Source organism: Thalassophryne amazonica, chromosome 9, assembly GCF_902500255.1.
Source record: "Thalassophryne amazonica chromosome 9, fThaAma1.1, whole genome shotgun sequence".
Lineage (NCBI taxonomy): Eukaryota > Metazoa > Chordata > Actinopteri > Batrachoidiformes > Batrachoididae > Thalassophryne > Thalassophryne amazonica.
In genome coordinates, this window is record NC_047111.1 from 60233024 (window position 1) to 60248196 (window position 15173).

The 15173-nt window shown below is 39.4% G+C and overlaps 1 protein-coding gene across 1 annotated transcript in view; it reads right to left on the reverse strand.

Moving 5' to 3' along the window:
* elnb (elastin b) overlaps nucleotides 1-11324 on the reverse strand; it is a 60645-nt gene extending 49321 nt beyond the window's left edge. The window contains exons 1-10 of the mRNA XM_034179060.1: nucleotides 11192-11324; nucleotides 8119-8181; nucleotides 1891-2811; nucleotides 1505-1585; nucleotides 1330-1377; nucleotides 1136-1198; nucleotides 729-773; nucleotides 508-582; nucleotides 367-411; nucleotides 72-239 (exon numbers count right to left, since the gene is read on the reverse strand). Coding sequence (XP_034034951.1) covers nucleotides 72-239; nucleotides 367-411; nucleotides 508-582; nucleotides 729-773; nucleotides 1136-1198; nucleotides 1330-1377; nucleotides 1505-1585; nucleotides 1891-2811; nucleotides 8119-8181; nucleotides 11192-11324 — 1642 coding nt within the window. The remainder of the gene's footprint in view (nucleotides 1-71; nucleotides 240-366; nucleotides 412-507; nucleotides 583-728; nucleotides 774-1135; nucleotides 1199-1329; nucleotides 1378-1504; nucleotides 1586-1890; nucleotides 2812-8118; nucleotides 8182-11191) is intronic.
* Between the last annotated feature and the right edge of the window lie 3849 nt (nucleotides 11325-15173).

The window sequence follows — 15173 nt, forward strand, 5'->3', positions numbered from 1 at the left end:
AAATGTGCACTTCGACCAAACTTCGCACTATGTGTGAAGGGGCCCTAAAGTGTGATTAAATTTAGACTTGCCTAAACCAGGTGTACTGGGTATTATTCCCGGCCCAACTCCTGGTCCAGTTCCGGTTCCACTTGTGGTTCCAAATCCAGGCACAGCTCCAGGCCCACTTGCTATACTGGCTCCACCTCCTAATCCTGTTGCAACTACTGATCCTCCACCAGGAAGCCCTTGTCCTCCACCTTGTGAAGATAAAATCCTTATCTCAAATGTGCCAGCATGGACAATCTCATACATTAGACACTGCTAGTGCCTGCTAGTTTGTGTCATGTTTTCTGAAGTAAATTTTATTAAATCATGCGTCTGTACCATATTTGGCTGCAGCTTTAGCTGATTTCTTTGACTTTCCTACACCTGGAAAAAAAAGTTAATTATTTGCTTTGGGAATTGTTTCCTCCTTTATCTTTGACTTCATATGACTATGTCTCCTGCTTTGAGATGGAGGCATACCTGATTTGGGTGATATGAGAGGGTAACCACGAAAAACCCCAGGCAACTGCTGTCCACCAAAACCTCCACGACCATCTGAGAGGAGAGATAATCTTATAAGATACTGCAGAATCATGAAACGCTGGCTGGAAGGAATATTTACTTTTGGAAAATACATTTGTTTAATATACATGTTCAAATAATACATTTCAAAAATGACTTTGTTGTCTAATAACACTTACTGCCTGCTCCTGGCCCAGCACCCCCCTGGCCCAGAACTCCAGAACCTTTAGGATGGAATTAGGTAACAATTGTTATTTTTGGGGGAACATAGAACACGATGGTTCACAATGAAGTAGAAAACCACATTGTTGTGTTAAGGCTGCTGCATTATATAGGTATTTTAATAACACAAGCCAAGTGGAGGGAGAGCATAATTAAAGTCATAATAATTTTGTTAAGTATTCCATCTTTTAGATGTCTTACTGGCAATGAAATGTCCTCTTAACATTATATTGAGTTAGGCATACCCTTATTTTACAGACTGTACCAGTTACGCTTGTGTCTCGAATTACGAAAGTTGCCACATTCATTTACACCTTTACTGTTCTCCAGTCAGGATTCATGGATTTAGAGCTCAATATCTCACCAGACTGTGGAGCAAGTCCAGATCCTGTGGCTACTCCAGGGAGAACACCACGACCTCCAAAACCTGCCCACAGAACATGATCTGCACTTTATTCAAATTAAAGCAAGGCTTTCTTTCTTTTTCTTTTTGTTCACAATTTTAACATAAACTTTTATTAAAAAAAAAAAAAACTGTTACTTTATGCGACAGTATACCTTGGCTTGGTGCAAATCCACCTTGATAGAGTCCAGGTACTCCAATCCCTAATAATGTAATAGCATATGTAAATTAAGGTTTTGACAATATGATCCAGAAATGTGAACTTATTAGTGCATGTGATTGCGTGTGTGTGTGTGTGTGGGTGGGTGGGTGGTTGTATTTTAGAATTACCTGGCACCTGTTTTGATGCTTTACCAGCAGTTTTTCCTCCAGGCCCTCCACCAGTAGCACCAGTCTGTGGCATTGTTTGGGCTAAAACAGGGAAATGAAATATGAAGTAACTTGAAATACGCAAATGATATATTTTTTCCAATCTGGAAATGCATGGAGTTATTTTTAAATAAAAATAAAAATAACCATAAAGTGAGGTGTGCTGTAAGCATCACACTACAGGATGCTGAATTTTAATTTTGTAATCTATGTGTTTAATACAATGCTTTAATCTCAAATCCTTCATTATACAGTAGTTGTTCTCTGTGTGTGCTGTGGTTCTTGTTCTGTGTGCATTTTGTGAGATACAGTTTAATAATGCACATACAAAAATACAAATGATGTACCTCCTCCTGGGAATGGAGCTCCTCCAGGACCAAAACCAACCCCACGACCAAAACCAACGTCTCCAGTTCTGACACCTCCAGAGCCAGCAGGACCAAATCCTGCTCCTCCAGGCCCTACTCCTCCTGCTCCACCAGGACCAAACCCTGCACCACCAGGCCCTACTCCTCCTGCTCCACCAGGACCAAATCCTGCTCCTCCAGGCCCTACTCCTCCTGCTCCACCAGGACCAAATCCTGCTCCTCCAGGCCCTACTCCTCCTCCTCCACTAGGACCAAATCCTGCTCCTCCAGGCCCTACTCCTCCTCCTCCACTAGGACCAAATCCTGCTCCTCCAGGCCCTACTCCTCCTGCTCCACCAGGACCAAATCCTGCTCCTCCAGGCCCTACTCCTCCTCCTTCACTAGGACCAAATCCTGCTCCTCCAGGCCCTACTCCTCCTGCTCCACCAGGACCAAATCCTGCTCCTCCAGGCCCTACTCCTCCTCCTTCACTAGGACCAAATCCTGCACCACCAGGCCCTACTCCTCCTGCTCCACCAAGACCAAATCCTGCACCACCAGGCCCTACTCCTCCTGCTCCACCACGACCAAATCCTGCTCCTCCAGGCCCTACTCCTCCTCCTCCACTAGGACCAAATCCTGCACCACTAGGCCCTACTCCTCCTGCTCCACCAGGACCAAATCCTGCTCCTCCAGGCCCTACTCCTCCTGCTCCACCAGGACCAAATCCTGCTCCTCCAGGCCCTACTCCTCCTCCTCCACTAGGACCAAATCCTGCACCACCAGGCCCTACTCCTCCTGCTCCACCAGGACCAAACCCTGCACCACCAGGGCCTACTCTGCCTGCTCCACCAGGACCAACTCCTCTGGCACCACCAGGACCATAAACGGTTCGTCCTCCAGCCAATGTTCCAGGCCGACCTGCAGTATGAAAACAATATCCTGTTATATTTTTATGATTGCAACATTGAAGCATTTGTACAACCCCAAATCAGTAAAACGTGGGAACAATGCAAAGAACACGCACACACACTCACACACACACACAAACGCACGCACACACGCACAAACACACAAACACACAAAATGGCAGTGATTCTAACATTTGCCTTGACTTTTATTTAATTGCAGCCAGTATGAACCCAAGATATTTCATGTTTTGTGGTGAAGATTATTTCATTTATTAATATATCCATTCCTGCAATTAAGCCATGCAACACATTCTAAAAATGTTGGGAGTCTCAAGCATTTACCACTTTGTAATGATGCAGTTTCTCCCCACAACACTTAAAATATGTTCTTGTATTGAAGTATTATCAAGTAATGAAGCATTTTAGGTGTTGTTTTATCCGTTTCTTCCTACAAATACGCAGCGGTTAGCACAGTGCCGCTTATCTGCTAACCGCTAATTAGCAGACAAATTATCTTCTGCTAAATTTTGTTCCTCTAGCTTTTAGTCCGCTAACATTTTTTTTGCTAGTAGAGTGAGTAAAATTTAACGGTCAAAAATGTTTGTAAACCCTAAAATCATACATGTTAGTTGCTGTCTGTTGTGCGTCTGTGACAGTCAGGCTGCTGTGAGGAGCTCAGACCTCCACTTCTGAACGCTCACCCTGCCTTCACTGCATGTGTCATTTCAGAGCTTCAGCAGCAATTCACAGATTATCACCTCGTTTCTGCTTAAAACTGCACTCCAGTCATCATTTATCTCAGTGACTGATAGCTGAAGCTTTTATACAACAATAATTTCCACATGAATTCAGCATTATTTCATCATAAAAGACGGGGAGCTCTCAGAGTGTGACAGCACCGGTGTTCTGTAGCATGAATGAATGAATGAATGAATGAAAACTGTTTATTTCGAACATTTGATACAACAACAATTACAAGATAGATCAGTGAAGACAACAACAAAAAAGTTCCTACTGTGTACCCAACATGTCCGAAAAGGGGTAGGGTGAAGCATCAGCTTATTTTTCCCTACCCCTTCTTCCCCACAACCAGTGATACCCTTTGCCACATATACACATAGATTCCTACACACCTAAACCAATATCTATATCTATATATATATCTATATATATATATACACAAACATAAATATACACCTACACATACCTACTTACATACAAAATACTATATATTTACAAGCCGAAGCAAAAAACAAAAACACCCTAACCCTCATTTCCCTTCCTCCTCCCTATACCTAGAAAAAAAACATATTTTTGTACCACTGTTTGAACTGGTTCATGCTTGGACATTGCTTGAGCCCCACTCCCAATCTGTTCCACATCCTCACCCCACAGACAGAAATACAGAAACCTTTTAATGTTGTTCGTGCCCACTGATGCTTTAAATTAAATTTCCCCCTCAGACTGCAATCCCCTGATCTGTTAAAAAACATATTTTTAATATTTGCTGGAAGTAAATTGTTTATTGCTTTATACACGATTTGTACTGTTTGAAAATGAACCAAGTCTGTGAATTTTAAGAATCTGGATTGTAAAAATAGTGGTGGATTTGTATGATCTCTATAGCCAGTATTATGAATAATTCTTATAGCTCTTTTCTGCATTACTGATAGTGATTGTGTTGTACCTTTATAAGTATTACCCCATACCTCTGCACAGTACTGTAAATATGGTAAAACCAGTGAGCAGTAAAGAATGTGGAGTGAGTTGTGGTCCAGAATATGTTTCGCTTTGTTTAGAACTGAAATGCTTCTTGACAGTTTACTTTGTATATGTTTTATATGAGTCTTCCAGTTTATCTTATCATCTATTATCACCCCCAGAAACTTATTTTCATGTACCCTTTCAATATTTACCCCCTCGACTTGTAACTGAACCTGTATGTCTGTATTACAATAGCCAAATAATATGTATTTTGTTTTACTTAAGTTTAATGATAATTTGTTTCTGTCAAACCATATTTTCAATTTTCCCATTTCTATATTGATCCTCCTCAGTAACTCCTGCAAATCCCCCCCTGAACAAAAAATGCTTGTGTCATCTGCAAATAATACTAATTTTAATATTTTGGAAACATTGACAATATCATTTATATAAATTAGAAACAGTTTTGGACCCAATACTGACCCCTGTGGGACGCCACAAGCATTGTCCAAGCACGATGATGTATATTCCCCCAACTTCACAAACTGTTTTGTTACTTAAGTAGCTTCTCACCCAGTGCAACACCAACCCCCTAATCCCATACTGTTCAAGTTTATTGATTAATATGTCATGATTGATTGTATCAAAAGCCTTTTTAAGGTCTATAAATATTCCAACTGAATGTAATTTGTGGTCTATGGCGTTTGTAATCTCCTCAACTGATTCTGTTAATGCAAGTGATGTTGAACTATGTGCTCTGAATCCATATTGACTATCAGTAAGTAATTTATGTTTATTTATGAATTTGTCTAATCTATTATTGAATAACTTTTCTAATAATTTGGAAAATTGTGGAAGCAAAGAAACAGGTCTATAATTTGTGAAGTGGTGTCTATCCCCAGTCTTATACAGCGGCACAACCTTAGCTATTTTCATTTGATTGGGAAATTTACCGGTTTGAAATGATAAGTTACAGATGTATGTTAATGGTTCTACAATCCATTCAATGACCTGTTTTACCACCACCATATCAGTTTCATTTAAATCGGTAGATGTTTTATATTTACAATTATTCACAATGTCTAGAATTTCTTTTCCATCCACTGCTGTGAGGAACATTGAACAGGGATTTCTTTCTATGAGATTATTATCCCAATCCTCAGGTTGGGAATCGGGAATTTTTTCTGCCAAGCTTGGTCCAATATTTACAAAAAAATTATTAAAACCGTTGACTACCTCATCCTTATTTTCCTTCTTGACATTATTATCAATGAAATACTGAGGGTAACTCTGTTTTTTATTACCATTTTTGATAATGCTATTTAATATATTCCATATTCCTTTAATATTGTTTTTGTTATTATATAATATGTTACTATAATATTCCTTCCTACATACCCGTATAATATTAGTTAATCTATTTTTGTATTTCTTATATCTATTTTCTGCCTCTTTAGTCTTTAGTTTTATGAATTCTCTATACAGTGTATTTTTCTTATTACATGCATTTCGTAACCCTTTCATCATCCATGGTCGAGCTTGGATTTTTCGTTTTCTGTAGTCTTGTTTAATTGGACAATTTTTATCATATAATGATGTAAATATTTGTAAAAAAGTTTCATATGCACTATCAACATCACTTTCACTGTATACCTTTTCCCAGTTTTGCTCCTGTAAATCCTTCTTTAGTGTGTTCATGTTTTCCTCTGTCCACACTCGCCTGTATTTTATTTTCTCCTCTGGCTGATTCCGCCGATGGTTTCTATTATAAATGATGAAAACTGGTAGATGATCACTAATGTCATTGATTAATAATCCACTCACAGTGTTATTCTCAATATCATTGCTGAATATATTATCAATTAAGGTAGCACTATGGGATGTAATTCTGCTTGGCCTGGTGATTTTTGGATATAAATCGACAGTTAGTGTGTCTGCTTTAAAGACAGTGTGTACATGCAAATCTTTACTTTTTTAAGTGAAAAGATACTTGTTGCTGTATTTTTATGTAAAGACAAAACTTATTGAGTTTTCTTCAGTGTGGAAGCTCAACACGAAGGATGAGGTGTAGATTTTACCAATTGCACTGAATGCACCGTGGGTGAGTCATGACTATTAATATTGCGATTTACTGCTTTTAATAGACGATGACCGTTTTTGGGGTTTTATTTTTTATTTATTTATTTTTCGTGCATTTGTTTTGTGTCTGTGAATGCAGCTCCATTAATGGTTTATAAATATTGTAGCGATCGCAGGGCTGGTTACTAAAACTGTGAATTGTTGTGCTGTAATGCATTATGGGAGTTCAGGTTTGGGTTTTGTTATTATTGTTATTGTGGTTCATGTTCGTTTAGCAGTGCTGTTAGTGTTATAGATTTGTTGTGTTTTTGTAGTTCATGTCGTGTAGTCAGTTTGATTAAGAGTTATGTTGTCACCATGAGTGAAAAGTGCCTTGCGTTTGATGTCTTCTGCCACTGTCTGTGTTGTTGTGTCTGAAAAATAAATAGCACTTCTTTGCATCAGCCAGTAGGGTGCATAAAGGCAAAAGCTCTGGCTTGTTCTTCCATGCAGCTTGCCACAATATATCATATTGAGATAGTGATAAACTCTGGCTTCTTTTGATAAGGACGATGACAGTGTTTGGGGTTTTATTTTTTATTTATTTTTCATGTGTTCGTTTTGTGTTTGTCATCGCCTTTGAATTTACCCAGCAGCCCCTGCGGTGCTTAAACTCAAAACTGGCTTACCAGTAGCTGACAATGTACCGAGTCAATACTAAAAATTAGTGGTTAGCTGTAACTTCCAGTACGTTTTTTAGCGGTTTATCAGTTTAGCGTTATAAAACTTAACTTTTCATTTAGCAGATTATGGGTTATCGAAGCTAACTTTTCGGTTAGCTGTGCCCACCACTGCAAATACGTGTTAAGGTGCGCAATAGTATGAGGGTGGTGTTGTATTTTTCATTTCACAATTCACAATGCCTTTGTAATGTGTGCAGAATATGGTTTTGCATTGTTTTGTTGTGTGGGTTCCCTTGGAAAAAATGTCATCTTGAAGGCAGCATATGTTGCTCTAAAATGTCTATGTACTTTTCTGAATTAATGCTGCCATCACAGAAGAGTAAATGACCTTTGCCATGGGCAGTGATACAACTCCATACCATGACAGACCCTGGCTTTTGGACTTGTAGCTGATAACCATAAGTGTGCTTTTTTCCAAAAGAAATTTGAACACAGTGCTTTGTCTGACCATAATACAGGTTTCCACTGTGTGATAGTCCAATCCACATGCTTACGGTACCAGAAAAAGCATCTGGACTGAATAACTCTTGTAGTATACTCTCGAGTGTAGTGCTTGACCAAGATTTACCACAATAATCCCTTGCCCATGTGATTACATCACATATTGATGGGCCATTGTTGATGCAGTGCCATCTGACAGATTAGATATCATGGATATTCAACTTGCCCATGCCCTTTATGAATTTTACACATGACGCTGACCACACAAAACATTAAATATCTTGGGTTCTTATATCAGTGGGTTTTTAAAAAATGTGTATTTTCCATAGAGTCCCAACATTTCCTGATTTGGGTTTCTGAATAGCATTTACCTGACTTAGGAGGTTTGGGGTACTGGCCACCACCACCAGGTCCATAACCACCTCCATAGCCAACTAGGACAAGAGAAATCTTGGTTAAACCTGCAGGTAGCTGACAAAGTAATCTTCTCCATCCACCAGTCACATCAATATAACAAACCAAAGCATCTAAAAACAAAAATCACATTAAAATGGGCCTCAGCAAAGCCTGATATCTGATCGCTCAGATATTGTAAAACTAGTGCTTTGTTGTGGAGATTTAAAAAAACTGTACAAGAGGTATAATGGTAGGGAAATTTTACTTTATAATAACGGTGACCAAAATTATCACGGTTTTCTGAATTATTGCAGTATTGTTAACATGTGTTCAAAATGTTCAAAAAGCACTGATACACAAACTGAAAAAGTTTCACCAAGTTTAAAATAATATGTTTATCTTAAAATATTAGCACAGCCAAACCTGAGGAAGGAATTGGCAAGCACGCCTGCTTTTGGAAACTTAGATGATGCAGTAGTTTTACACAGGTTGTAAGCCATCATGGTAATTCATTTAATTAAAACTTTAAAAGGTTATTCTTATTGGAGGATTTTTCTTTGTGTTTACCATTACACTGGTAAGGTTATACAGTGCATCCAGAAAGTATTTACAGCGCTTCACTTTTTCCACATTTTGTTATGTTACAGCCTTATTCCAAAATGGAGGAAATGAATTTTTACCCTAAAAATTCTACTCACAACACCTCATACCCATTCCTCTTTGCAGTACCTCTCAAGTGCCATCAGGTTGGATGGGGAGCAACAGTGCACAGCCATTTTCAGATCTCTCCAGAGATGTTCAATCGGATTCAGGTCTGAACTCTGGCTGGGCCACTTGAGGACATTCACAGAGTTGTCATGAAGCTACTCCTTTGATATCTTGGCTGTGTGATTAGGGTCATTGTCCTGATGAAAGATGAACCGTTGCCTCAGTCTGAGGTCAAGAGCACTCTAGAGCAGGTTTTCATCCAGGATGTCTCTGTACATTGCTGTATTCATCTTTCCCTCAATCCTGACTAGTTTCCCAGTTCCTGCTGCTGAAAAACATCAGCATGATGGTGCCACCACCATGCTTCACTGGTGCCATGATGGTGCCTGTGGTTTCCTCCAAACATGACACCAAGCATTCAGTCTTTGTCTCATCACACCAGAGAATTTTGTTTCTCGTGGTCTGAGTCCTTCTGGTGCTTTTTGGCAAGCTCCAGGTGGACTGCCATGTGCCTTTAACTAAGGAGTGGTTTCTGTTTGGCCACTCTACCATACAGGTCTGATTGGTGGATTGCTGCAGAGATGGTTGTCCTTCTGGACAACCCTCTCCACAGAGGAATGTTGGAGATTCAACAGAGTGACCATCGGGTTCTTGGCCAGCTAGCTCCCTGACTAAGGCCCTTCTGCCCTAATTGCTCAGTTTAAGCGGGCGGCCAGCTCTTGGAAGAGTCCTGGTGGATTCAGACTTCTTCCATTTACAGATGATGGAGGCCAATGTGCTCATTGGGACCTTCAAAGCAGAAGAAATGTTTTTGTACCCTTCCCCAGATTTGTGCCTCGAAACAATCCTGTCTCGGAGGTCTACAGACAATTCCTTTGACTTCATGCTTGGTTTGTGCTCTGACATGCACTAACTGTGGGACCTTATATGTACACAGGTGTGTGTCGTTTCAAATCATGTCCAATCATATGAATTTACCCCAGGTGGACTCCAATTAAGCTGTAGAAACATCTCAAGGATGATCAGTGGAAACAGGATGCACCTGAGCTCAATTATGAGCTTCATGGCAAAGACTGTGAATACTTATGTACATGTGATTTCTTAGTTGTTTTTAAACATATATATTTTATTTTTTATTTTATTTTTTATTAAAAACCCCAAAATTGGGGAATATAACATCCACACAAACAAGAGTAAAAAGCAACAATAAAAACACAAAGTAAAAACTATGACACAATTAAAATGACAGAGTGAGTAAATTGATGAGTACACTCAGCAGACCATGGTTTTACAAAAGTATCGTGGAATAAGAGATATCTTAAGAAATCAGTGGTGCCATTATATCGAAGTTCAAAAAGATAATTTCCTAAAGTTATAAAAACAATCCAATGGCTTATTGCCCTGCAACATAAATTTATCAAGTGGTGTGTTCTTAATGATCTCACCATTTAAAAAATAATTTGAAAGAAATCTAGACTGGATTTGTTGAACAGGATATCTAATAGACAAGGCTCTATGATAAAAGCTGTATGTATTCTTTCTTATAACATCAATCACTGTAGGAATTTGTAATGCGTTTAACAAATGTGAATGATGGTGCCTTTTACTTAGACCCATAACATTTTTAATTATGCTACCCTGGGCAGATCTTCATAAAGCAGTATCAGACCTACACAGTGGGATGCATCCATAGCATACAACATTGTGGGACAACAAACACCTTTCCATAAATATGATTTTACATGTACACCTGGGTATTGAATTCCAATTGATGCGAATTTATACATGCTCCTTCTGCAGGCAATTAGCCTGTTATTTACATGGCTGGTGTACTTGCCCACAGAGTCAAACACCCAGAGTATGACACCCAGGATCTCCATATTAGTTTGTACGTGAATTTCGTATCTACCTATCTCTCTCTCTCTCTCTCTCTCTCTCTCTCTCTCTCTCTCTCTCTCTCTCTCTCTCTCTATATATATATATATATATATATATATATGAAATTGCATATATATATATATATGAAATTGCAAAACAAACCAACCTTTTTCCACGTTGTCATTATGGGGTATTGTGTGTGGAATTTTGAGGAAAAAAATTAGTTTAATCCATTTTGTAAAAAAGCTGTAACATAGCAAAATGTGGAAAAAGTGAAGCGCTGTGAATACTTTCTGTTTGCACCGTAGCTCTAAACTGTACCTTCTTTGTAATGCATATATGATATCAGAACTTAGAAAACCCTTGTTAACGTTCATGCAAAAAAATAAAATCAGTACAAGCAGAACAATGCACTTATTGTCACATTGTACAGAATCATACAAACAAATGAAAACCACTGACCTCCAGGTACATAGCTGCGGCCTGCTCCTTGACCTCCAGCTCCCTGACCTGTCCCAGGTCCAAAATTTCCTCCTCCAAGTGCTCCCCAGCCTAAGCCTCCTGTCCCAAGTCCACCATGTCCGAAAAACCACATAAAGACTTTTCATATTTCATATACTTGCTATTGACAACATGCATGGTGTGTTTTAATAAATTCAATGTGTCTCTGTCTAACGCCCCTATATAATGTTATATATCTATGGCAGATGCCAGAGAATAACATTATCATGGTTACTTCAGAGATCTTTGCTTGAAGTTTACATATGTGTATCTGAAAGCATTTGTTTCTCCTGTAGGGTTTGGCCGTGGGTTGGCAAGTGAGGATTACAAAGCTGCTGAGGGGAAACTGATGCCTTTGTGCAGAGAAAACCTTTCATATAAAAAACTATCAATATGTTAATATTCATGTGTCTGGGTCCTCTGCCTTTAAGTAACCTGAGAAATGCTTATGGAGTCATGAGGTTGGTAGACAGAAGTGTTTGGCAACTGCAGTATCTTTGCAGGAGAACAAGAGTCTGTCCTTGGAGTATTGCTGCTTCCTGTCTATCTGTATGGCTGTGAAAGTTGGGTGTAACCAGTGATCCAAGGTCAATGACTGGATGTCTTTGGTACCAGGTCTCTTTGACGGTTCCTTGAATAATGCTGGAATGAATGTCTGTCAAATGAGGAGTTACTTAGGGAGACAACCAGTATCAGTTATGATGAAGAAGTATCAGCCAAGATATTGTGGCCATTTACTGCATTTCTGTGTGTTGCGATCCAGCACTCAGATGTCTTAGTGTAGAGGACCCAAGGAGATGGAGAAGGCCAAGGGATGCCCACATTCCACCAGGTTTAAGCAAATAGATGGCTAATTTTGACAGGTGATGGACCAGTTGTCTGTCTGGATGGTTGCCATCCATCACCCAGCGAGGTTACATGGTGTGATGGATGTGTTGTGTGACAACGGCGCATACACCCAGACTTGACTTGAGCATATCAGCCTGGGCAGCAAATTCTCTGACAGTTTGTTAAAAAGCAAAGCCTGTGCTGCAAGTTAATGTGTATATGTAATACTTTTCAAGAATTTGACTGTAAATGGTTTTATGCATGTTTACTTCAAATAACAGCTCTTTTGTTTTTAAATCACTGTTCAGGTCAGCCAGCATGCAGGGTGGTGTCAGACAACATACACATACTTTATGGTCATGATTATGTAGCATGGATATAAAATGTAGTCAGCTGGAAAAGACACTTTTTATGACCAGATAGTTTGGTGTGAGTTTGAATCTGGTGCCTTAAAAAGTCCCAAGTTTGACCCAATGGCATAGTAAATCAAATTCAAAAGGTTCCACAATGCCCAGGTTTAACCTTTAAGAATACATTCAATCACACCACCAACATTTATCATCCTGCATAGACCAGTCACAGGTGCAGGGGATGAAATTTCAAAGCTGACTGGAAGCCTTTCATTCTTGATCAGGACCTCAGACATTAACCTGTTAGCACATGTGCTATCATTCAGGTGGATGACCACTCAAACATACCTTATAACTAACATTAAGGGAATGGCAAAATAAAGAAGGTCTTCTAATTGTCTCAGTCCTGTGCTACATGTTCTCAGCAAATAAAATATTGCCTCCAAAGGAAAGTTGGTTATCTGTTAGAATGACTCATCTACAGTATTCTTGGATCCCATTCGGTTTGCAACCCTTCATGTAAAATAGCTACAGATAAAGGTCTCTTGAGCAGAAAGTGTTCCATATTGACATAAATAATGTGTTGAATGTTCCCAGCAACGGTGATGTAATGTATCTCAGACATTACCTGTTTTTCCAGGCTTTCCACCAGCTCCTGTACACAAATAAGACAAAGAGTTTATTTATTTACATTACAAAAGTTTCGTCTTGATTTCTTGAAAAGATTAATGTTCTGCAATCTCAAAATTTTAATAATTATATATACAGTAGTGTTCAGAATAATAGTAGTGCTATGTGACTAAAAAGATTAATCCAGGTTTTGAGTATATTTCTTATTGTTACATGGGAAACAAGGTACCAGTAGATTCAGTAGATTCTCACAAATCCAACAAGACCAAGCATTCATGATATGCACACTCTTAAGGCTATGAAATTGGGCTATTAGTAAAAAAAAAGAAAAAGAAAAAGAAAAGGGGGTGTTCACAGTAATAGTAGTGTGGCATTCAGTCAGTGAGTTCATCAATTTTGTGGAACAAACAGGTGTGAATCAGGTGTCCCCTATGTAAGGATGAAGCCAGCACCTGTTGAACATGCTTTTCTCTTTGAAAGCCTGAGGAAAATGGGATGTTCAAGACATTGTTCAGAAGAACAGCGTAGTTTGATTAAAAAGTTGATTGGAGAGGGGAAAACTTATACGCAGGTGCAAGAAATTATAGGCTGTTCATCTACAATGATCTCCAATGCTTTAACATGGACAAAAAAACAGACGCATGGAAGAAAAAAGAAAACAACCATCAAAATGGATAGAAGAATAACCAGAATGGCAAAGGCTCACCCATTGATCAGCTCCAGGATGATCAAAGACAGTCTGGAGTTACCTGTAAGTGCTGTGACAGTGAGAAGATGCCTGTGTGAAGCAAATTTATTTGCAAGAATCCCCCGCAAAGTCCCTCTGTTAAATAAAAGACATGTGCAGAAGAGGTTACAATTTGCCAAAGAACACATCAACTGGCCTAAAGAGAAATGGAGGAATATTTTGTGGACTGATGAGAGTAAAATTGTTCTTTTTGGGTCCAAGGGCCACAGACAGTTTGTGAGATGACCCCCAAACTCTGAATTCAAGCCACAGTTCACAGTGAAGACAGTGAAGGATGGTGGTGCAAGCATCATGATTTGGGCATGTTTCTCCTACTATGGTGTTGGGCCTATATATCGCATACCAGGTATCATGGATCAGTTTGGATATGTCAAAATACTTGAAGAGGTCATGTTGCCTTATGCTGAAGAGGACATGCTCTTGAAATGGGTGTTTCAACAAGACAATGACCCCAAGCACACTAGTAAATGAGCAAAATCTTGCTTCCAAACCAACAAAATTAATGCCTCGCAGATGTAAAGAAATCATGAAAAACTGTGGTTATACAACTAAATACTAGTTTAGTGATTCACAGTATTGCTAAAAAAGCAGTTTGAACATAATAGTTTTGAGTTTGTAGCGTCAACAGCAGATGTTACTATTATTGTGAACACCCCCTTTTCTACTTTTTTTTTTTACTAATAACCCAATTTCATTGGCTGAAGAGTGTGCATATCATGAATGCTTGGTCTTGCTGGATTTGTGAGAATCGACTGAATCTACTGGTACCTTGTTTCCCATGTAACAATAAGAAATATACTCAAAACTTGGATTAGTCTTTTTAGTCACATAGCACGACTATTATTCTGAACACTACTGTAAGTAAGAGGTCAAATCCCTGCCTGTGCCTTGGCCTGTTGCACCAGTGCGCCCTGATCCAAAACCACCTGGACTGACTGCCTCAGGCCCAGTTCCATAGCCTCCAGGTCCTACACCACGAGGAATGACTGCCCCAGTCCCAGTTCCATAGCCTCCAGGTCCCAAACCACCAGGACTGACTGCTCCAGGCCCAGTTCCATACCCTCCAGGTCCTACACCACCAGGTCCCAAACCACCAGGACTGACTTTCCCAGGCCCAGTTCCATAGCCTCCAGGTCCTACACCACCAGGTCCAAAACCACCTGATCCTAGTCCTCCTCTTGCAACTCCTATTCCTTGTCTTGAAGCAACCCCTCCATTTACTACTCCTCCACCTCCTCCACCACCATAGCTTCCTCCTAGAGATAAAGCAAACACAGAAAAAAAACTATTTAAATGTTCAAAACCTCATGAGGCTTTATGGTTGTTTATACAGTATTGGATACAGTCCATGAAAAAAGTTTGGAAATACAGTATCATGATATTTGAC